The sequence below is a fragment of the Alternaria arborescens genome, assembly GCF_004154835.1.
Source record: "Alternaria arborescens strain FERA 675 chromosome Unknown contig_15, whole genome shotgun sequence".
Taxonomy (NCBI): Eukaryota; Fungi; Ascomycota; class Dothideomycetes; order Pleosporales; family Pleosporaceae; genus Alternaria; species Alternaria arborescens.
Genome location: NW_021167870.1, coordinates 354,025 through 376,319, shown reverse-complemented (window position 1 = coordinate 376,319; position 22,295 = coordinate 354,025). Strand labels below are relative to the sequence as shown.

The window sequence follows — 22,295 nt, the reverse complement described above, 5'->3', positions numbered from 1 at the left end:
TAACTCGCTTGTGCGCTATAACATGGTATTATGTTCGTGCATTACAAAATCAAATCGTGGATATCGTTGCGTAAAAAATCAATGTTCCTCCACATGTTCATTCTTCAGTCTCATGGTCCTCCTATACATCCGGTTCCAGTTTAAGGAGAGTAATCCCTGGTCTTGCGTTGAGATTCAGTGTCCAAGAAGCTACCTCGGCTGCGGTTTGACTTGGTAGAGCGTGTTCGGCGCATGCTGGAAGAGCGATCGCCTCCGAGACGGCCACCAAGGCAGAACATGACGGTAGCTAGGAAGTAACAGGCAACGGCAGCCCAGGTGAAACCCATGAGGTATCTTCCGATGCGTGCTTCGAAACCAGCGGAACGGAAAGCGTCGCGACCCTTGACTACCCATGCGCTGGTGAAGTTAGTATAAATGGTAAGAAGTTTCGCCATGGATATGCTTACGTCATGAGAGCTGCAGCGAGCGTCTGGAAGAACAGAGCGACAAATGTCATCAAGGAGGAGAGGTATCCTCCAAGGCGGCTGCAGAGAGCAAGTAGACCGGAGATGAGAGCGATGGCAGCGAAGAAGAGGGCGATCAAGTAGAAAGCGAACATGAAACGAGACAGATAGTAGTACTGGTGTGTACCGATGAATTGCTCGGGGATGTTTTGCTGGGTGCCAAAGTTCCTGGGCGGGTCAAATGGCAGCGCTGGGACGGGTGAGCCGCAGTTGGCATTGTTGCCGGATGATGGGTCAGAGCCGCAGATGGCAAAGAAGGTCCATCGCGACGGGTTGCGCGCGTTGGGGATGCCTTCGGTGGAAGCCTCGAGGAAGTAGAATTTGTTAAGAGGGCTCTTGTTGACACCACCAGTGAGGATGTTTAGGAACTGGAAGAGCAGGCCACCAGCGACCAGTATCAGCGAACTGAAGGCGAGGATAGGTCCTGAGTAGCGTGTCAGCAAGCGCGCAGCCAGAACAGGAAGCGACGGACGACGTACTAGCCACTGCCATTGTTGAAAAAGTCGCCCAATGGAAAGGTTGCCGCAAGGGTGAGTGTTTATTAAGATTAGGATGCACGATAATGGTGCTATTACAGTGGGATGATTCGACGTAACTAGCTGCGTGTCCAACGCGCGGTGAAAAGAGGCCTGGCGAGCTTGTTTATGAGCGCTGGCCAGCGGTGACGTAGCCCTCGACACAAGTGAATCGGGCTCTTTATTGGCGTCGTCGACTAGCTTCATCATCGCACAGGGTTACGACACTATCGCGCGCGCTTTGCATCATCCCGAGGCTCGTCGACACACCAAAGAGTCCGCGACTTGCCTGGAAGCATGTTGGCGGATGCGACGGATCGTGACGGTGCAGGTTAATGAGTCGGCAAGTGTCTGAGGTGTGCGGCATCACATGGTGAGATGGGTGAGGGATGCAGGGATGGCTTCCTTCCTCGGATAGTAGCGAAGATCTGCTGGGTGAGTTGTGGAGCTTGGCCATCGAGCCCGGGCAGCAGCCAACAACAACCTGCACCGTCGTGCCTTGGAAGCACATCACCATGTCCACCGCTGTATGGCCGCCCATCGATGATGCCCGTCTCGCTGATGAGCAGGCGGCGTCGCAAGCGCGAGAGCTTGAATGGCTGCTTGTGCAGCTCCGTGAGACGCTGCAGTCGCTCAAGGCAGGCCTGGAAGAGTGCGCTGCTCTGCTTGCACCTTCAGAAAACGGCTCAACACTTGTGCTGACTTCGGTGCGCTCCGAGAATCTCAAGGGCCTCATTACGCGCATTGGCACGCGCATCACCAAAGGCGTATGTCCTTACTTGTCTGTTCTGATGCACCAACTCACACGGCGCAGAATGTCAAGCTCCGTCTGGCAAGCCTCCCACCACCCAAAGGCTCTCTGACCTACGACCTCGCCATATCTTCTGCACCGCACGCGCCTACACTCGTCGTGCCCCAGCTTACTGCAATTCGAACGTCCATCAACAGCTGCCTCGACGTCATCGACGTGGCTACCTGGGGAGGCGATGCTACCAACGCCAATTTTGTCTCTGGCCAACTGCAGCTGCTACACGACCATATTCTGGAGGCGCAAGCCGCATTGAAAGGCTACTCAGACGTGCAGCCGCCGTGGTGGGAGAATCCTGTAGATGACAAGGTAGGCTTCCCATGTAGAACATGCGCGGGCGTTACTGACGACTCATAGACCTTCGACCCCCCACTGCCAGCGAACGTGTCTTTCCATCTGTTCGTCTTCGATGCCGCCCTTGTGCTCGAAATCCGCACTCTCGAACCACATAACGCTGGGGACAGCACATCGCTCACCGGCTTCAGCATTCGCAACACCTTTGCATCCGCGCTCGGCGGTGCAAGAGCACCTGCACACGATGAAGCCGATCGTACATTCAAATACAAGGACCACGACGTTCGCGTCAAAGAAAAGATCCGGGTAGAGAGCCAAGACCCCGCTCTGATCTCCGCCTCAGCAAAACTTAACGCTCTTGGACACAGTGTAATGTTGAGCCGAAAAGCGCTCAACATTGTAATGGGCCGCGACGAGCAAATAGACTAACTCCGCGCAAGTTTGACAGCAGTCAATTGCACCATCGACCATTGGGCGGGACCACCACTCACATGTCGCCTTTTTCCGCGGGGATGCCCTTAGTGCGTATCGCGCCATATCGGCTCGTCGCTATCGGAACAAATAATGTGCACTCGCATTATCAACGGCGCCGAGGAGTTACCGCATCGGCGATTGTTTCTACTCATATTATTGCCCCTCCTTTCTGATATTCCAAGTTGCTGCGATTTATTCTACATCACACTTCAACATGGCTCCAGCACTTCTTACCGCGGTTGACGCCACATCCCACATCCACCTTGTAGTAGGGTCCAACCCACTTGCAGGCGCGCGATGCGCACGATCAATAGAGGTCGGTGCGAAACCAATACTGCTTGCGCCCGAGGATTCCACACTTCACTATGGTCTCGTCAAGCGCATTGAAGCGGGCGAAGTAAAATGGCTAAAGCGGAGTTTCGTCGAGGAAGACTTGACCACACTTGGAAGGCCAGAGGTAGACGGCGTAGTGGATGCCGTATTTGTTACCGCGGGCGGTAAGCATACATCAGGTAGGCGACATACCTCTACATTCCAGGCTTCTTTCTAACTCGCCACAGCGACCCACATCTCAAGTCTTTGCCGGAGACTACGCATACCAGTCAATGTCGCCGATGCACCAAATCTCTGCTCCTTCACCCTCCTCTCAACACATTCGGATGGTCCTCTACAGATTGGTATCACAACATCTGGAAAGGGATGCAAACTTTCTGCAAGAATAAGGAGGGAGATTGCGGCGTCGCTCCCACCGCGCCTGGGTGATGCGGTTGAGAGACTGGGGACACTGCGGAGACGCATATGGGAGGAAGACCATGCAGCGGAACTATCGCAAGACCTAGAAGCAGAGGAAGAGGACAGTGGCCAGCCAGCGACATTTAACAAATTGATCCTGGAAGAAAGCAAAGAAGCAGCACGGGGACGTCGCATGCGCTGGCTATCACAGATATGCGAATACTGGCCCCTACGCCGTCTTGCGGGTATTACGGATGCAGACGTCGATATGTTATTCCGCGAATTCGCCAGCAGTAGCCCCTCGAAAGTCGGGCCCACTGCCACCACTCCCGGAAGACGTGCAGGCCGTATTATCCTCGCAGGCTCTGGTCCTGGTAATCCCGACCTCCTTACCCGCGCAGCCCACAAAGCCATTCTCTCTGCCGATTTGATTCTTGCCGACAAACTCGTCCCCGCACCCATTCTCGACCTCGTTCCCCGCCGCGCAACCGTTCACATCGCACGAAAGTTCCCCGGAAATGCAGATAAAGCCCAGGAAGAGCTCTTGGAGCTAGGTCTGGAAGGACTCAAGGCCGGCAAAGTTGTAGTCCGGATAAAGCAGGGCGACCCATACATCTACGGTCGTGGCGGCGAAGAGTACGACTTCTTCCGCGCGCATGGTTTCATACCCAGTGTCCTACCTGGTATCACAAGTGCCCTAAGCGCACCCCTCTTCGCTGCGATACCTGCCACACACCGTGGTATCGCAGACCAAGTGCTCATTTGCACTGGCACAGGTAGAAAAGGCGCGCCCCTCGACCCACCAGAATTCGTAGCTTCCCGCACACTCGTCCTCCTCATGTCGCTTCACCGTCTATCCGCACTAGTCGAAAGTCTGGTCGGCAAAGGGTACCCTGCAGAATTGCCCGTCGCCGTACTGGAACGAGCTTCATGTCCAGATCAAAGAGTCATTAGAACGACTCTGGAACACGTTTGCGCTGCTGTAGAAGAGGAGGGCAGCAGACCTCCTGGACTCTTGGTCGTGGGTAACGCATGTAAAGTGCTTATGAAATACGAACAAAGATGGGTTGTCGAGGAAGGGTTCCATGGACTGGACAATTTGGGTGGGGATGGCGAATTGGAGATCAGTAGACTTACTGAGGCGGCTATTGCCGCGTAGTCGTTCGAGATACAAATATCAAACACTTCACATTTCACACTTCAGATGCATCAAATGTACAAGTGAGGCAAAAGAACTAACTTCCAATCGCATCATAATGGTGTGCATTGGTGTTGTCATTCTCCATATTCATCATCGTCCATATCGCTGCTATTCAGCTCTCATAATTACTAGGCCTATTTGCTTGCCTTTCCGTTTGCACGTCATTATCACATGGGAAGCGTAGTCTGTCTACGACTCCCACTCTATATCCAAGATTTCCCCCTACCATTACCGTGTCGTACTATACAATTCCTTTTACGTTGCGTAAGATTCGTTCTATTCCAAGATGATTGCGCCAGTCGTCCCAAAATGCCGTGAGTCCCGTTAGTTCCATAATATTCCCTAAAAAACGCCGATGCTAAAAGTGTGATGGTGCTGTGAAAAACTCGATATTGAATATGCGAGTGTGTTTGTGGTCGTAAAGGTAGGTTGGGTTACGTTCGTGTGAGAAGCCTAAGCCTGGCTTGTCCAGCTCTTCCTCTTGCTCTTTTGCTGCTCTTCCCAGATGACGAGCTCGCGACCACTCCTTTCTCCACCACGGTGGACGCGATCGATACCGAGGTGCTCGAGGCCGTCGCGACCTACGTGGATGCCGAAGCCATAGCGAATCTGATGGGGATCGGTGTAAGAGTTGTGTTTCTCGCTCTTGCGTCCTTTTCCCTTCTTCTTGTCGCCTAGGGCAGGTTCGGCAGCCTCGTCGTTACGCAGGTTGTTGCGCGACGGGCGGACCAGGGAGAGGGCCGATTGCGCCCATGTGCGCTCGGCGTAGGTGGTTCCCATTAGCTTTGCTACAAGCTCGGGCTTTGTCTGTGGACGAGAGAAGGCGCGGTCGACGAGGATGGGGGATTGGTATACCCAGCTGATTATCTCAGAGAGAGTGTTGCTGCGGTGAGGAAGGGCGGCTCGGCGGCGACCTGGCAAGAGAGCGATGAGGCTGATACCGTACAAGGCGAGGAAAAAGCAGAGGGCGTAGTATCCTGCAAGCTCTGCTGCGACACGAACGACATCTTCGCCGCCGTAGTATTGCGTCCAGAAGCAGCCTCCAGCAAGAACAGGAAGGGTGGCCGATGTCAACGACACAAAAGAAAGAACTGCTGTTTGCCAGTGTCTGTTCTCGAGCGCTGCTAGAGTAACCGAGAGAGGTAAACGGCAGGCATAGTCGACTAGCAGGGAGGCTTCGGCGGTGGCTCCGCCCTTCGCGGACAGCGCAATATAGGGCTGGAGTACACGGAGGGAGTAGTCCAAGGACAAGAAAGCCAGGAAGAGGAAATTTGCAATCAGTGCTGGGATGAAGGAATAGAGGAAGTTTGAAGCCGAGAAGCCACCTGAGTCTGTACGGGCGAAGACTTGGGGCAGGAATCCAAGTCGAACAGCGTCATTGACAAAACTGACGACCAGGAAAGCGACCAGTAATACGCCGGCGATGACGATCCATGCAATAACTGAAGTGTCCTTCAGATACCATGGAAGGTATCGCAATCGCACGCTCGGGTTGCGGATGTCGGTGCGGATAGTGAAATCGTTGCCCTGGGCTAGCTCAGAACTGGTGCGCTCTGCTCCTTTCTCCATGATACGCCCTCGCTCGACTGAGAACCTCCGAATTCCAGCACCCTCCTCGCCGATGCCATAGAAGACGTCGCTGGGCCTTTTGGTGGTCGTCCAGTATCCAAGGCGATCTGCGCGGTTGCTGACAAGGTGCCAATCGCCTTTCTCAAATGTCTCGGAACCGTTGTAGTCGGTGAGGTTGTTCGAGCGCTCGAGAAGCGAGATGATATCGGCAAGCGATCGAGGATCCCATTTCAGACCAGTCGGGTTGCGGATAAGGAAAACCAGCAGATAGACCAGGGCGATGACAAGAAGAATATAAAGAACAACGATGGTCCAGACGATGCCTTGGACGGCTACCCATCGCCAAACACTACGTTCTAGGTCATAACGTACGTTGAAAGCAGAAGCAAGAAGGGGTATCGTCCAAGTAAACAACCATGATACGAGGAAGAAAACTCCAACGCCTGAGTGTCCAGAGTGGAAATGCTCAAAGTTGGGCAACAAGAACTGCATGGGGTACAGTCGGAGGAAGACAGCTTCAGATCGCTTGTGGAAAGAATCAGAAGCCATTGAGATGAAGGGTATGAGGCGTTGGAGGGCCGTCTGGACTTGGATGAGCCAAAGCAGCAAGAGCATTCCCAGGAGGGTTGGGAGGTATTCGAACACGAAATAGCGGTTGTCGCCAAAAGCGTTGTAGTTCCATAAGCCGCCAACGTCGTTGCGGTTGGAGTAAACCGCGGAGAAGATCAGTGCGGCGATCATAAGGATGCACAGGAAGATGAAGATACCAAGCCAAAATGGGCGAAGAATGGCTGGGAGGAAGTGGAGTGGCGCATGTTGAGTATGAGCTACGAAAACGTCATCTTGTGACCGAGGAGGCGAGGGCGACTGCTGTTGCCTGTACTGCTGGGATTGGTAGTGCGGGTTGTAAGGTTGCGTGATAGCCATAGGTTCTGGGGCTTCCGTAAGCGGTGTTGATGAATTCCTTAAAGGTTTCCGTGGTATCTTTTGCGACATCCTTTGCTGTGTCCTCTGTTCCTGGGCCATGTATCCCAAGCCATTGTCGTGAACGATCCTATCGACGGGATAATCATCTTCGTCGTCCTCTGGCCGAACTTCTGGGTATATTCTCGATCCTCTGACCTCCTCGTCCCGAGTGAGCTGGTCGATAGCAAAGCGGATGTATGGCGTGGTGTCCTGGCCTGGTGTGGTTACCTGCGATTCGGCGTCCATGTTGGACAGTAACTGGGAGCGTCTCGCGTCTCGCGTGTCTGGTCTCAATTCCTCGGCAATGGTAGAGACGGCGGGTGACTGAGGGCGTTGAGGCTGCTGCCTGGGGATACCGATGCCTCGTAGGGACGTTATTGGGACGTCAGTGTGTGGCACCAACTGCTCATGACTTTGCGCTGGTGTTCGGTGGGCAGAGGGCGGCGTCCGGTAGGCAGGCTGTCTTTCTTCGCTCGAACTAGACGCCTGTTCTGACGCGCTGTAGTAGCCTTCCGAAGCAGCTAATGAAGCAGCAACGCTCTGCTGCGAGGTTTGATGGGATAGTTGAGGTTGAGAGACTGGGACCTCGGTCAGCCTGATGCGCGTCTTGAATAGCCGGTGCAGCTTACCTACCGTTGGTTTGCTTGAGTTGGAATCCAGGCTCCACATTCATATCTTCTTCGGTACACCAATCAAGTGGAGTCGTTCAAGAATGATAGCATTGTGAGGATTTTCTGTAGCTGGGCGTGGAGAAGTTTTCTACTCGAGATGGCGGGTGCTTGAAGTGCTTGAAACTGTGTGCCAGCCACCCAATTACGCCGGGGAGGCTGGTCCCAATACCGCTGGGATCACATTGGCGCGACGCATGTATCATCTCATCAATGGAACCGGGAATGAACAAGTTTCTCGTGTCTACCGCTTGCCATTCGCTGGATATTGTTGCGGTATGCCTGCTGTGCTGTCACTGGAGATAGCTACGATAGCTTCCCCGCGATGATGATGTACTAGCCCCAGCCTGAGAGGCTCGTGCACACCACACGTCCATGTCCCAACGCCCTCTCCTCACGGAGAGAACCGACCATAACTATTAAAGTCACCATGCCTGCTCTTTCCAACCATGTTTCTTACCGTCTACCGTGGTTCGACGTGATGTTGGACGCTCTTGTATTCATTCCCGCCCTTATCGCTGCGTCCTAGTCACGCGAACACCTTGGCTTATGGACCCACGAACGCGTTGCTTGCGACGCGCATGGTAGTTTTGCAGAACGTGCAGCTCTCAGTTCAGACGTCCATGCCGAAGCGACAGCGTTGGTTTAACACCGCTCACCGCATCTGCTTCAGCAGCGTTTTTCGAGCCGTTAGTATATAGCCACAACAAAACGCTCCACTTTTCCCAACGAAGGCTGTACCATTTAAGCACCGCCGCCTCGCCCTCAGGCGCTGCAATAAGGCAACCAGGCTGTACTCATGAATTTGAGCTCCAGAGCTTGGCTCTCTAAGCCTGTTCCAGTCAAGTACGGTGCGCTGTTTGTCTGTTCGGATGTCCACATATCGGTCTGAGCTCTGAACGATCCAGCCGCGTGATAGTGCTAAACATCTGGTGGCATCTGTAGCACAAATACAACCTCTTCTTGGCTTCAGCCGCGCAACAAGCGAAATCGAGAGCGGAACGCAGACGCCAAGCCAACTGCTTATGGCTGACACACCCGTACAGACGCATCTCTTCCTCAGGTCGGCGAACACGGATTTTGTCGCACAATGTGGCGACCGGGTGTTTATAAGCACGATTTCTTAGACATACAGCCTGAGTTTACAATCCTCTCGGTGTCGGAGTAATGTTGGCACATGCTGACATCTTGTGGGGCCGCGCGCGCTGTTGAGAAATGGCCCCATCGCTAAGCGCATCTTGGATGTCATTTCGATTAACGACGCCACCAAAGGAACGAAGTTGTGATTGACACTGCTCCACACCGCCCTATGGAGGCCTGAGGTTTGTTGTGGGTCATCGAAAAAGTGCAGTCAAGAGAGGGAGCACAATGGGCTTGTGTTTCGTGATGTGTTGGTAGTATGCCTGACAAGACCATCGTGGCATCGCGTCGACTTTCCGCTGTACACGCCGTTGCTACCGCGATGGAAGAGGGCTGTGCTGAGACTTTCACGCTCAGATCAAATCCCGCCACGGGGTACGGGTCGGGCTCTAGGCTCGTCAATCCTTCGCTTACTTCCTTTCAGCTACTAACGCGAATTGTACGGATAAGCTTCTGACAGTACACCAAAATACATCACACAAGGCCAGCCACCATACTGCGGAGTGTCAACTATACCACATTGGATCACGCGTGGTCCTCTATTGGCGGATGCTATGCACAATGTCTTCCTGCAGTGCTACCGTTCAGGTAACGCCCCATTCAGGCGTTCATCGCGCGTGCTTGGAGACATGGAGATACATGTTTGTCCGTGTGCTGTTCATCTCTGATCTAGCTGACATATGCCCCGTTCTTTATCACATCTACCGTCTTTCTACTAGGATTTGCTGTACTTACTCTCGCTTTGGTCCCATCTTTGTTTTTGCGCCGTTTGGTTTGCGACGTTATACTTCACTGTAAACTTTACCCATCTAAGGCTTTTTCCTTGCTATTGGAAGTATCACCATCATGTCTAATTCATCATTCTACGACTTTCATTGCCCGAAGGGAGGCAAGTGGTAAGGCAAATCCTAAAACTCAAGAGCAACGCGGATACTAAACCAACTCCAGGTATGCTTGTGATGCTAAAGGTGGAAGTAATTTTGTTGGTTGTTGCATGAACGATCCGTGTTCCACTGGTTGCAAACTAGGAGACGTCCAACCTGGTGCATACAACGCTTCACATCACGGAGAATTTGCAGACGCCAGTTGCCCAACAAGCAGCACCTTTTATACATGCGGCTTTGGAGACACTTTCTGGGGATGCTGCAAACACGATGCATGCAAAGCGACACCAGGGCCCTCGTGTGAGGGTGGAAACTTAACTTCTGCCTTGATGGACCTACCAGAGCAGTTCGCCGAATACGCCCCTGATGGCGCGAGCGCAACCCCAAGCGCAAGCTCCTCATCAGGTGACGGAAAGAGCAACACTGGTGCTATCGTTGGTGGAGTAGTCGGAGGTGTCGTCGGTCTTGCTATCATTGGACTGATTATCTTCTTCGTCCTTCGCAAGAGACGCAACCAGAAGCCTGCCGAAGGCGATATGGGGGCAGCGGCCATGGTCCCAATGATGAACAACGAGAAGCACGACCACAACAGGCACTCATCACAGTTCAACGGCCAGTCACGTACGTTATCTCGTCAACTCACCTAACAGTAAGCTAACAATCATGATAGCACCACCTACGTACTCTGCGCCTATCGGGGGTTCCTACCACGACAATACCCCTACCAAGGGCCATCAATCATACCACCAATACGCCAGCCACGCAAGCGAACCCCAAGAGCTGCCAGCAGAGTTCCCTGAATCTAGCACACAACGGTACTCCGAACTTCCTGCTGGTGCAGATAATCGACGATTTTCTGAACTTCCCGCCGAGGCTACAGGACCTGCTCCCCCCTCCGAGTTGGAGTCACCGCAAGTGTCCCCTCGACCTGTACAAGCAGAATTCCAGAATGATATGGCTAAGCGAGCGAGTCAAGGACGAGGGTTGGGAGTGATGACTGAGGAGGGTCCGTCACAAAGGAACTAATTGCGCAAAGATCATATCGTTTCATGCAAAACCCTTCTTTCTTTCTTCCGCTTAGGTTCTTGTATTTGGGTTGTTTCATTGGACCTCATTCTGTACTTGCATATCATACCCAGTCTATCAGCGAGCGCAAAAATGTATAATACAACAGATGAATATCGAATGTTCACATAGAATCGAGACCCTATCAGAAAATCCGGCCAGGCTGTTCCTTTTCCTACTTCTGAATACCCTCCATTTTTCTGATGTATTGACAGTAGTTCACGACATTATTCAAACTTAACAGACTAAAACATACACTATTGGGCAATATTGTTGCGTTAGCGTCACAGATCAGAAAACACGAACTTGTCCGTAATCCTGCGGGCAGTGCCACCAAAACCCGCCACCATCGACTCAAGGCCCACCCAAACGTCAGCCTTTCCACGATGCATCTTACTGCGCCGCCACGCGGCAGCCATTGGCTTATTCTGGCAATCCCTCACACCACCTCACACCCTTTGTGACAATTGTTACTCCCGGGATCTGCATGTTTCTGGTCTTCCAAATGTTTTCTCTTACAGCTCCTATCTGTCAGCTTTACGCCGTGGCGCGGTGGTTAGCGGTATGATACGAATATGTTCGTTTTTCTATGTTAGGACACAGCAAGCACATTTGGAATATTCATTGCATCTCGGTCGATACACTCGAATGCCAGAGCATGTAAACCTTCTAGATGATGCTACTATCTAAGGAAAAATAGAGCACCGGCGTCTTCGTGGTGCTGAGAGGATATGCACAACATACGTCAGATTTCTTACTTGCAGGTAACACCCAAGAAGGCTGGGCCCCCATCATGTGGCCATATACGCAGGCGTTCTTGGAATTCCTCAGCCCGGAGACTAGAGAGAAGATGCGTCGCAAATTCGGTAGTCGTGATGCACGCGCATAGGGAAGGTTGAGCCGCAGGGTTGCCCTTTGTTCGCAGGTATATGCGCTCATCGCCCACTAGAGACCCAGGGCTGAGTTCGAGTTTCAGTTTCACTTCCCTTCGGATTTTGTTGTCTATTGAGAGTCACGTAATTTGAAGCGTTCTTCTTCGATTCCAGTCGCTGCTGCTGTTCCACGTTGGCCGCACTTGCTTCATCTGCCCTCCACGGGCGCACCGCAGCCTCGTCACCTCGAATGATGTCGACCAACCTCACTAGCAGACAGGCGTTCTCTCCTTCTTGTCCAGCTGGAGGTACGTGGTGGTCGTGCGGCTATGGAACGTGAGGATCCGTCTTCATTAGTATTTCCAATCGCTAACACAGCTCCAGATTCTTTGTAGGTTGCTGTGCGAGAGATCCATGTGAGATCACTTGTGCACAAGGTAACCTATATCCGGGCGCTTTTGATCCAGCCGCGTATGGGACATTTCCTGACGCTACTTGCGGAACCGGGAGCAAGTTCTTCACATGCACTGCTGGTGGTAAGTCACCAATCAACACTGGTCGTCCTTGGATGTGTACCGAAGACCCTCCATTCAGCTTACACCTGAGAATTATAGAGAACTGGCTAACAGACTGTAGAAACGTTCTGGGGATGTTGTAAAACGAACGCATGCGCGCAGTCTGGCTGTCCGGACGGTGATCTTGAGCCCGCCATCCTCAATCGCCAGGACCAGCTCAGCGCCTATCATGCCACTGGCGGATCCACCACGATATCCAGCGCTACGGCTACATCATCGCCATCTTCATCTACCAGCGATGCATCTGTCAATGTGGCAAATGCATCTTCATCTACTACTACACCTGGAACAACCACGACGTCCACATCGGCCACTGCCTCCGCTCAAGCCGGAGAGAAAACACCGGTCGCTGCTATTGCAGGTGGCGCAGCGGGTGGCGCTTTTGCACTTGCTGTGGTCGTTGGATTCGTGGTATGGTGTCTTTGTTTCAGAAGGAAGAAAGGAAAGAACGATGGGAGTGGAGAGGGAATGGAGCAAAGACAAGACATCCTACCTATCGGTGGGATGACGGAAGACCAACAATCGCAACGACACCATATACACATACGAACGAAACCAACTGACCGTAAGTCAAATTGATCTTTTTCACTGACGGCTTGAAATGTTATACTAACATAACAGATACAGCCCCGCCAACCTACACATCTCCCAACCCAGGCTTCGACAACACCTTCTACGGCCATCCATCCCCTCTCAATCAGCACTCGCAATCCCCCTACGATCCTCAAGATCCGCGTTACATAGCCTACGCCCATAACGACCCGAATTACGCCTCCGATAACCACGCATACCATAGTCACGCACACGAATGGCACACTCCACCCCAAGAACTCCCCAACTCCACCCCTTCAAATCCTACGCCAGCACAATTTCGTGCCCATAAATCCATGTACGGACATTCGAGGGGCCCGTCTGAACTTTCGGGCGATGGACTAAGGAGCGAGTTGGATAGTGGAGAAGTAGAGCCGGAATCGCCTGTATTAGGTGGTATGTGGAAGGGTGACCAGGGATCTAGAGATAGACATGTCACAGGCTCAGATACTCCACCGCAAGTGTGGATGGCGCCTCAGGATTGGGCGTCTCGGGGTACCAAATCTACGGCCTCTAATCAGCAAGGACCTGAAGAACGGAGAGAGGAACGCGAGCCAGGGGGTAGAATGAGACCGTATGGTTTGGGTGTATTGGATGATGCGCCACAAGAGAGATATAGAACGGATGGAAATGGAACGGAGAGAAGTGATGTAGGAAGGAGGATGAGGGGGTGAACGCAAGATTTTATGAGGAATGTAGGTTTTTTTGCTAGTCGGTCGTGTTTCTCAATGAGCCAACCTTCAATCCTACAAGTCCCTCAGAAAACTGTCCCATCACTCAAGATAACAATCGGACTGCTCTTCGTCTGAGGCCTCTTCTCTTTTGCGACCTCTCTCCCTGCTTTCCACGTTCCTGCCTCAAGCAACTGCGCCATGCTCAAATCCACCCCTTCCATCCTCTGCAAGACCAGCTTGTACAATTTGTCTACCAGCACCAACGTCATTGCTCGCCACTCGACAATAGCATCGTCTCCCGCGGTGAAAGAAGGAAGACCGCTTCCGTCAGAAGTAGCCTTTAGACCACGATCTAAAGACTCAGGCTTCAGAGTCAGAACGCCGAGATCGACGAATAGGCCGCCGTTGCGGTATTCAGGCAGTGCGGTCATGGAAGACATGTTTTTCCATGTTAGGGAGAGGATGCGGGTGAAGGGGACGGTGAGGGAGTAAGCAAGCCACTGGGTTAGCTTGTGGAAGGGTTGGATGAATGTGCTCTCATCAGAGGTTCCTTCTTTGGATTGCGTTTTGAGCGTAGACAAAGGCCAGGCGTCACCCAGAGCTTGGCCGTTTACCACGGTACGGTCTTGGGGCCAGATGGGTATGAGTAGGTTTTGGAGGACGTCCCAGAACGTTAGAATATCTAGCGTTGAGGGGTCGGAAGTTGTGGTTTTCATGTAGTCTGTATTATGTGGTAAGTACCTGATATAGTGATTGTGTAAATGATAAACATACCAACAACGTTTCCTGGACGGCCTTCTTCGCCGAAGATGGTAGGGTGGGAAAGCAATGATTTCCCCAGACTGCGTAGCAAATTCGCTCGAGAATCAACACCTAGCATGGGGTTGCTTTCGGAGATTTGGAAGCCTTCTGCCAGTGTTTCTGTCTTCAAATCTTGTAGTCCCTTTCCTACACGCAGCACAGTTAGCACAGTTCTATTTTAATCGCAAATCTCACACTCACCATCAACAATCGGTCCCCCATCCTTCTTCGCAGCGAATCCCCAACTCTTGAACATGTATAAACTCGCCACCGCAATACCCTCACTCCTCTCGTACTCTATCTTCGTTCCTGGCTCCACATACCGCCAGTGATCTCCCGCACCAGCATCCAGCAGCACCGAAACGAAGAAGAGATCAATCAAACGACGAGTGATTTCCAAATCGTCGCATCCAGATTTCTTCCACTCATCAAGCAAGTTAGCGATGCGGGGAACACCGCCAACTTCAAAGTGTTGCCAGCGACCATGAGGTGGGATAGTGTGGAATTTATCTGGACCAAAGTCACGCTAGTAGATTCATAATCAGTGTCTTCATCTTCAAACAGCTCGAGAAGCTTAACAACGAACCTTGATGACAGATGTCACATAATCCGCAGCCTCGCCCAGGCGCTCCTCGTGCACATCAAAGTGACTCAGTTTGCCTGCTTCAGCGGCCTCTCCCACAATCTTAGCACGCTCTCGCACCGCGCTGAGTGAGAGGAGGTATTTGACTTTGTCGTCCATCTTTGTTTTGCTGTGTGTTTGAGAAAGGTGTATAGAGATCACAAAGCTGTACGTCGAAGAGTAGGTGTTGTCAGGTAAGCAAGTGGGGTTTAGCGCCGCACTACAACGACTGCACTGGCCCAAATTAGGTAGTTATGTGCTACAAAAACCCACTTTGCGGAGGCCGCTCGTGACCTTGATAAGGGCATCGGCGTTTGCCGACGGTCATGTTTGTAAACAAGGTTTGTATGACTGATGCTGCATCTGAAAAGTCGCTTGCTGCGAGTGAGCAGAGATTGAGAATATACATTTCATTACGGGGTTTATCATCAGTTCGCTGAGCGGCAAATGCCAAGCTTGGAGTAGTAGCCGCTGCATCCACGTCAAAAAAGGTCGGACAAGAGCCAGCTATACACTCTCTTCTCATGCCAGCTCTTCAGTCAATGTCCTCCTTGTGCGACAGCGTCATGCTTGCACCGGTCCATGCCCGGCCCAGTGTCTGAACGTCCTCTTGTCGTAACAACTGCAAAGTCGCGTAAACAAATGCGTCCTCTTGGTCGCGCAAGAAACAGTAGAACTAAACCTCCCTAACTATAGAGGCCAAAATGCATGACAAACAGCAGTTGCCCTCGGTATACATGAAACACGCTGGATGCGCGCAACCAAGCGCCCCGCCGAGATGAAGATAACCGACAAAGGAAGAGTGAAGATGCAGAGACAAGCCTGATATTTCAGGAATGCTAGCGCGCTGAAGTAGAACACGGATGAAGGCTTGCCTAAAGATACCCGAAGGTAGAACAAGTGAACCTCAGTGCGAGTGTTGTACCCTTGCTTTCCGCTGGCATACCATGTATAAGAGGTATCAATCCTAAAAGTACCAGAGATGAAGGAGACCCAAAAGCAAGTGTCGCAGAGACCAAGGACTGCTTTTGAAGTGGTATGTTGAGACTAAAGGAAATACCGTGGTATCGGATGCGGCGTTGGTCATTAATGTAAGGTCAATAGAGGCGTAGAAAGGTATTAGTGAAATCAATCGTCGCTGTGGAGTGATCGCCCGGGATCGCTCGTCTGTGGTGTTCGCAACTGAGAGGAGCTACCGAAGCTGGAAAGTTGCTTCTCCGGCTCCTTGTGGCTGGGCTTTCGTTTGAAAAAGCTCATGATCTTGCCCGTTGTCGTCTTCCTGCCGGGACTAGAGCAAGTGGGTGATGTGGTAGTCGAATCAGGGTTCGGAGGCGCCAGAGAATCGGGTGTTACTTCTTTCAGCGGAGCTCGTCCATCTGCATCGCCGTTCCTAACATCGCGAGTGCGTCGCTTTGTGCTCACATGTCGCCACCAGCTCGAGTCACGCGACACATCGGAGCGTGTTGCGTTACTATCAGCGCTCAACTTGTTGTGTGAGTCCCATTGTTGCAACTTTGAGCCATCGTAGTTCCCGTTAGCGGTTTGCGACAAATCGACCTGGGAGTGACTTTGCGACGTCGGTTGTTGCGCAGGGTAAGGATCAAGAACTTTTCCACAGTTAGCTCAAATGCCATGACGGGTCTAAAGTGACGTTTACTCACCTTGACTGCGTCTGGCCTGGGAAGGAGCTGTGACCGGTCTAACACCGTCCTTCTTTGGTGATGACGACCGTGTCAAAGTGTCCTTACGATCAGTCTTTGACCGATCCTCGGAACCTGGAGATTGTCCTTTTGGGTCCGATGCGTTTGGTGTTTGTGTTACCAGAATTGCAGTGAGACTGGGGTCTCTGCTACCTCGTCTTGACGATGTGGCGTTTTCAGCAGAGCTCATAGCTCTTTGGCCAGGGACAGCGGTCGTCGAAGATCGCCGTGAGCTCTTATCGATAATTGAAGAGGATCTTCGTGAGTCAGACGCAACTGGAATAGAGCGTATAGAGCCGGTCGACCCTCGGCGGGCGGCTTCTTCTGGAGAGATGGTCTTGATCGCACTCAGCGGTATCTTTACAGTGTGTCCACTACCCCCACCAGACAGTGGACTCGGAGTTGGGTCGACGGCAAAGCCAGGTGTGAGTAGCCCAAGATTCATACTCTTGTTTTTCCTCTTCTTCTGACGTTCTTCATTAATCTTTCTCTCCCAAACACCCTTGTTTGTCAGGATCTCGTCGACAGCGAAGCGCATCGCAGGTAGTATGTCTGTGACAGCCTCGAACAGCGGCCTAGCGAAGATATTCATGAAGCCGATCTGGGATTCACCAAGCTTGATAATGTCCTCTCGTACGGGTGGGCCGCCGAACAAACAAGACGGCATGTCCAGCTCCTCTTCCATAAGTCCTTGGTTGCTGAATTCGTCCGTAAGGATATTGGCCCATCTGGCTGCGGTCTCGAACTTCCGCGCCTAATTTGGGAAAGTTAGATTACGTGCGCCAATAGAGTGTTGGCGCAAAACTTACCACATTACAGATATCTGCGCACTTGATCAGAAGGCCACAGGTCAAATCTTTCTGTTCTTCCTGTACTTTAGCGCTCCATCCGTCAACTACTCCTTTGTCATGCGCAACCTTCTGCTGTAGATTACCCAAGTCGCTCATGTATTTGAAATGGAGACCCATATCGGTCGCAAGTATGTTGTTGATCATGAGCTTGCGCATCGCAGCATCAGCGAACGCTCTTGGCCAGTAGCGGCGTAATATCTGAGAATAGGCAGCGCAGTGGAAGGATTCTAGGACGGAACGGTCGTTGTAGAGTTGAGCGAGTGGTGCGTTCAGTGCGACGAGGAAAGCGTTGTTGACTCCTGGATGACCGACATCATGTCCGATGGCTGATATCAATAGCGTAAGCGCATCAAAAGGCTTAAGAAGCTCAGCAATTGGTGATTTCGGAGCGGAAATGCTGGAGGAAGCCGATGGGTAAGGAGGTAGAGTGCCGATTCGGACGAGGAAGTGGAAAAGAGCTTGGAGGACATCGACAACGTGACGGAAATTGTGGTACTTGACGAATTCGTTGTAGGCGGTACGACTGGCCAAGAGAAAGACGATCATCTCATCTAGAGATCCGTTAGCGGAAAAGAGGGTACTGGAACGTGCTTCACTTACCTTCAGTTATCGCCCACTTCTCTAGTTCAGGCATTTGAAGTGCATGCTTCAGCATGACAAAGGCACCATAAAGAAGCTCATCGTCGGTGAAGTCGTGCGCTGAGAAGGCCCATGTGCCTACCGCAGCTTCAACAATCATTTGGCGATCTTCATCGAGATGGAAATCCCTGCTGTCGTTAGTCGCGAATCTTCGTTTCATCGTGTGCACTTACGTAGATTCGAGTGAATCGCCTACTGTTTCGGGATTACAGATACCAGTCATCAGATTGGACACCATGGCCTCCCGAAGATAGGCGTATGGCTTAGTATCATCGACACCGACCCAGGACAGCTTCCGGTTTCTCTTAGTAGTTAGGAAGCTTGCTTCTTCTCTTGAGAACTCCTTCTGTAACCGATAGGCGTGAACGGCCAAGCCAAGCATGCGATCTCTGGACATGGGACTTGTCAGAACGTCGACAGCACCGGCGTCCAGGTATCGAGTCAACCGAACAGTGTCGCCGAGCGAAAACGACACCTGTAGACCGGGCGACGGGAGCGGGCCAGCTGAAGAAGGCTCTTCGGTACCTAAACCCGAGAGCATAACGACAGGCACGACGAGTTTAGAGAAGTTGCGCGACGAGATTTCGGAAGATATGTGGGTGAGTAGGTGCATGGCGTAGATGTCGTCGGGTTCACTGGTGTCTATCCGTGTGAGACGCGATGAGGTAGGCGACGGCGTGCGCGGTTCACGAGACAGGCGCTTCATTCGCTGCTCTTCATCGTACGGTATGTCTATTATGACAAAGGTGGGAATGCTGGATTTGGTGGAGTCGATGAGCTGGTGGATCTTCTGTAGGCAGGCGCGGCCGGTGCTGCAGATGTGTACTGTTGGACGCGTCAGTAAGGATATGAGTGCAGATGGCGGACAGACTACCTTCTGAGGAGATGGATAATATCGCTTCAACATTGTCGTGTACCTCACGCGGCGATGTTTTGCCGAGCGCAAAGTAGCTCTGTCCTACATTGCCTGTGGTGGTGGTCCTCGCAACAAGCGACTTGGACAGCGTCTCTTTGCGCACATGCTCGTCGTTGGCCCGCCGGTCAATGTAGACAACATTGCACGCGCCATGTTCCATTGTCTCCACCTATGTGCGGCGACCAGACAGCACTGGTCTCCAGCGCAGAGGGGAGGATGTTGCAGAGGAGTCGCAAAATGGGGAGAGTGGTGGATCGCGATGATGCGGCTGAAGGGGGTCGAGTAGAGTCACGGGTGAATGTGAGGCGGAAGCGTGGTGGATGCGATGGCCAATTGCAGGTGTCGAGCGCGGTGGGAATGAACACAGGAGAGCTTCAGACGGTGCGGTGCGTCTAGAAGCGTGGGGGAGCGCAGAGATGGGATCGCGGGAGTGCGCCGGTTGGTCTGAGATGCAGTCTGAAACGACGACGTCTGTGTGAGCTCCAGGGAACCTAGCGATGCGGAGAGAGGCAGCCAGTGCACACAAGACTAACGTGCTGTGTTTATTGTATACGAGGTAGGCGCAACGGGCGGATGCGACAAGGAAGGCGGGTAGCGACGTGGGATGGGAGGTGCGATGGCGGGAGGGCACAGGACGCAGCTGCCTCGCGCGCTCTCTCTCTCACTCTCACACTCAGCTGCAGGCGGGACGAGGCAGCGGGCGAGACTCGGGATGCACAGCGCACTACGGGCGTCTCTTGCGGATTCGACTGCAGCGTGTTTGAGGAGCGTCCTCGACACGAAGCGCAGTGCTCAGGGCTTGCGGGTGAGGGTCGTGGTGTGGTTTGGTCGCAGACGCAGTGGCTAGTGGTCTTCGGCGTCAGTGTCGCATGAGCGCACTCGCAGTATGGGCTGCAGTCTGAGCAGCATCGGGCGCGGGCAAGATGGTGAGGGTGGATTGAGGGCGAGCTGAGCAAGGACAGAGGTCGGGGATAGGAATCGATTGAGTGTGGTGGAGGAGAGGTGCAGGCGTTGCGTGATTGGGCTACTCGAGACGAAAAGAGGAAGGCGCACTGGTGGGCAATCCCCACTCATGTCGAAACTGACCAGCAGCCGTCGAAGCCTCGAAGCCTTCTGGAAGCTTTTCTATCCGTCCAATGCTCCGCAGCGCCGTCGCACGCCCTGCGACTGCCCATGATTAGGCGGCCGTCTCACCGTGTGCGCGTCCGTCTGGCTCTGTAACGCGACGCTCGCGACGCTGCCAGCCAGACGTTCACGCGCCCGCCCTCCCTCGTGCCCCGGCAGGGCTGCGACGAACCCAGAGAGCCGCTCGGGGAAGCTTGGCTGCAGGACGGCCTCGGTCCTGAAACGCATCCCAGGGCTGGCCCAGTTCCCGCACAGCTGCAAAGATTACATACAGCACGCCTGCCTCTGCTGCCTGCGCTATGACTGGCTAACATCCGCTACTCGTTGTGCGCTGGCACCAGCTCCAACTTTTCCTTTTTGCTGTCCTATGCCCGTCTGCCGTCGCCTGCATCGCACGCCTGCACCAAGCGCCCAAACTCCCCCGCAACAGGTCGCCACGCAGCTTCGTCATCTGCCCGAGAGAACCCAGTTCAGAAGTATTCTGGAAGTGGCGACTCGTGAAGCTGCCTGCAGATCCCACAATTCGCCAGTGCCTGCACGCTGTGGGGGGAACAAAGAGCCCCTGTTCGGTCCGCTTGCGGACGATTGCTTGCTGATCAACCAATGCTGATCCCCGCCCGTCTGCCCTCGTGTCTGACGACTGCGAGTTGCGGCACACGGCATATGCCGTTACCTTGTCCGACTCTCCATGTCCAAGTCGCTTTCTTTCAGCCGCCTCACCCAGCCATTAACACGATTGCGGCAGGTCGCTGCTCTATGCCGAACCCTCGGGCACGCTACACGTAAGCAGCTTGGTCCGTGACCACCACGCAGCCGTACTCGCTCCATACACTGGAATTAGCAAGGAGCTGCGACTACACTAAGAAGGGCCGCTAATAGGGATAACATCGACGCACCCTCCGCTATTCGCTCTCTAAACTTCGACCCTGCCTCATAAATACAAGATAAGGCCGTGACAAGGCTGCTGATCTAAGTCTTGGTAAGCACGAATCCAGGGTCAACACCTGTCACGGCAATGAATTGTCCCATGGCAAATCGTGACAAGCTCTCGTCCCGCTGCCTGCGCGATTCAGTCCGATCCCGGCGCCAAGTCCGCAACGCTGTTACCCTCCAACCAATACTACAATTACTAGCATACTGCGAGCTAGTAGGTGACTGCAAGACATAGGCTTTGTTTCCATTAGTATACCGCACCATCCTGCAAATCAAGAGATGCGTAGCACCGCTCCGATCGTTCGCACTCCAGATCGGCCAACGGCCCTTTAGCCTACAAGCTATCGCTGACTATATTTGAGGTTTGCAATGTACCCCAATTCAGCTGACGCGCTGCAGGGTCGATTGCGCGTTGTAGAGAGTAACCTCCAATCGAACACTCCGGAGTCTTCGTCGCACGCACCAAACACATGGCTCACTACCTTTGCCATGGCGCCGCCTATTTTGCCTCCATGTCTGTCTCATTTAACCCCTACACAGTATACGTGGAGATTGATAGAGCTGAACGGCCTGGAGCCGTCCAGAAGCACAGATGAATCTTGCTCAGCCAGCTACTGTCTACTCATCGGGCCTCAGCGCGAACCCATCCAGGGACATTCCTGCCTGACGCCCTAGAAACACTTGCTAATATAGTCATCATCTCATCTATTGCTCGTATCCAAGATTTCACAACAGGTTCTTGATACCCAAAGACAGGTACCCTGTCGGTTCTGTATATCCATGTCAAGGGTCGGTCCCACACTCGGAGTTCTCTAGCCTGGCTCTTGACGGACTCTGTGAAGCCCGGAAGCCGAAGTCAATACACTGGGACTTCAGTGATCTGACAATGTAGTCCGTCTTCACGTAGGCGCTTGACATGATCGGATGTGGGAGAACTCTAGTGCTATTATCACGGATGCGGGGATGCTTTTCAACGTCGCTCCATATCGGCACCGCGACTTGCCCGGTATCTGGAGGCTAAACGCTTTGCAGCCAAGATCTCCGAACGTTTGTTTGTGCTACATCAGAGGGAAACATGCGAGTGCTGCGTAGCAGCGCAGTCTTCATAGTAGGAGCCAGTATGATAGGTGACGCTATTGGTTTTGACTACAGAAACAAGAACGTTGGGAACGGCGGG

The 22,295-nt window shown here is 52.9% G+C and overlaps 8 protein-coding genes across 8 annotated transcripts; 4 read left to right on the top strand and 4 right to left on the bottom strand.

The window, feature by feature from the left end:
• Positions 1–140: 140 nt before the first annotated feature.
• On the bottom strand, positions 141–995 carry AA0111_g6935 (hypothetical protein; the record flags this gene model as incomplete). The annotated part of the gene is made up of 3 exons (XM_028653212.1): positions 141–396; positions 447–927; positions 983–995. 3 exons carry the CDS (start codon positions 993–995, stop codon positions 141–143), a joined length of 750 nt encoding a protein of 249 aa, XP_028505375.1.
• A 538-nt stretch (positions 996–1,533) lies between these two features.
• Positions 1,534–2,549, top strand: AA0111_g6934 (hypothetical protein; the record flags this gene model as incomplete). The annotated part of the gene is made up of 3 exons (XM_028653211.1): positions 1,534–1,785; positions 1,833–2,135; positions 2,184–2,549. 3 exons carry the CDS (start codon positions 1,534–1,536, stop codon positions 2,547–2,549), a joined length of 921 nt encoding a protein of 306 aa, XP_028505374.1.
• Positions 2,550–2,808: 259 nt separating this feature from the next.
• On the top strand, positions 2,809–4,485 carry AA0111_g6933 (Uroporphyrinogen-III; the record flags this gene model as incomplete). Its single annotated transcript, XM_028653210.1, has 2 exons — positions 2,809–3,106; positions 3,155–4,485. 2 exons carry the CDS (start codon positions 2,809–2,811, stop codon positions 4,483–4,485), a joined length of 1,629 nt encoding a protein of 542 aa, XP_028505381.1.
• A 495-nt stretch (positions 4,486–4,980) lies between these two features.
• AA0111_g6932 (hypothetical protein) lies at positions 4,981–7,735 on the bottom strand (the record flags this gene model as incomplete). Its single annotated transcript, XM_028653209.1, has 2 exons — positions 4,981–7,640; positions 7,696–7,735. The coding sequence occupies 2 exons, from the start codon at positions 7,733–7,735 to the stop codon at positions 4,981–4,983; spliced, it is 2,700 nt and encodes an 899-aa protein (XP_028505380.1).
• A 2,348-nt stretch (positions 7,736–10,083) lies between these two features.
• Positions 10,084–10,780, top strand: AA0111_g6931 (hypothetical protein; the record flags this gene model as incomplete). Its single annotated transcript, XM_028653208.1, has 2 exons — positions 10,084–10,375; positions 10,425–10,780. The coding sequence occupies 2 exons, from the start codon at positions 10,084–10,086 to the stop codon at positions 10,778–10,780; spliced, it is 648 nt and encodes a 215-aa protein (XP_028505379.1).
• Positions 10,781–11,944: 1,164 nt separating this feature from the next.
• Positions 11,945–13,531, top strand: AA0111_g6930 (hypothetical protein; the record flags this gene model as incomplete). The annotated part of the gene is made up of 3 exons (XM_028653207.1): positions 11,945–11,999; positions 12,328–12,831; positions 12,894–13,531. The coding sequence occupies 3 exons, from the start codon at positions 11,945–11,947 to the stop codon at positions 13,529–13,531; spliced, it is 1,197 nt and encodes a 398-aa protein (XP_028505378.1).
• Positions 13,532–13,614: 83 nt separating this feature from the next.
• AA0111_g6929 (hypothetical protein) lies at positions 13,615–15,074 on the bottom strand (the record flags this gene model as incomplete). The annotated part of the gene is made up of 4 exons (XM_028653205.1): positions 13,615–14,252; positions 14,306–14,479; positions 14,534–14,858; positions 14,919–15,074. The coding sequence occupies 4 exons, from the start codon at positions 15,072–15,074 to the stop codon at positions 13,615–13,617; spliced, it is 1,293 nt and encodes a 430-aa protein (XP_028505576.1).
• A 1,008-nt stretch (positions 15,075–16,082) lies between these two features.
• On the bottom strand, positions 16,083–19,220 carry AA0111_g6928 (hypothetical protein; the record flags this gene model as incomplete). Its single annotated transcript, XM_028653204.1, has 6 exons — positions 16,083–16,561; positions 16,616–17,408; positions 17,464–18,056; positions 18,106–18,272; positions 18,318–18,969; positions 19,016–19,220. 6 exons carry the CDS (start codon positions 19,218–19,220, stop codon positions 16,083–16,085), a joined length of 2,889 nt encoding a protein of 962 aa, XP_028505577.1.
• Between the last annotated feature and the right edge of the window lie 3,075 nt (positions 19,221–22,295).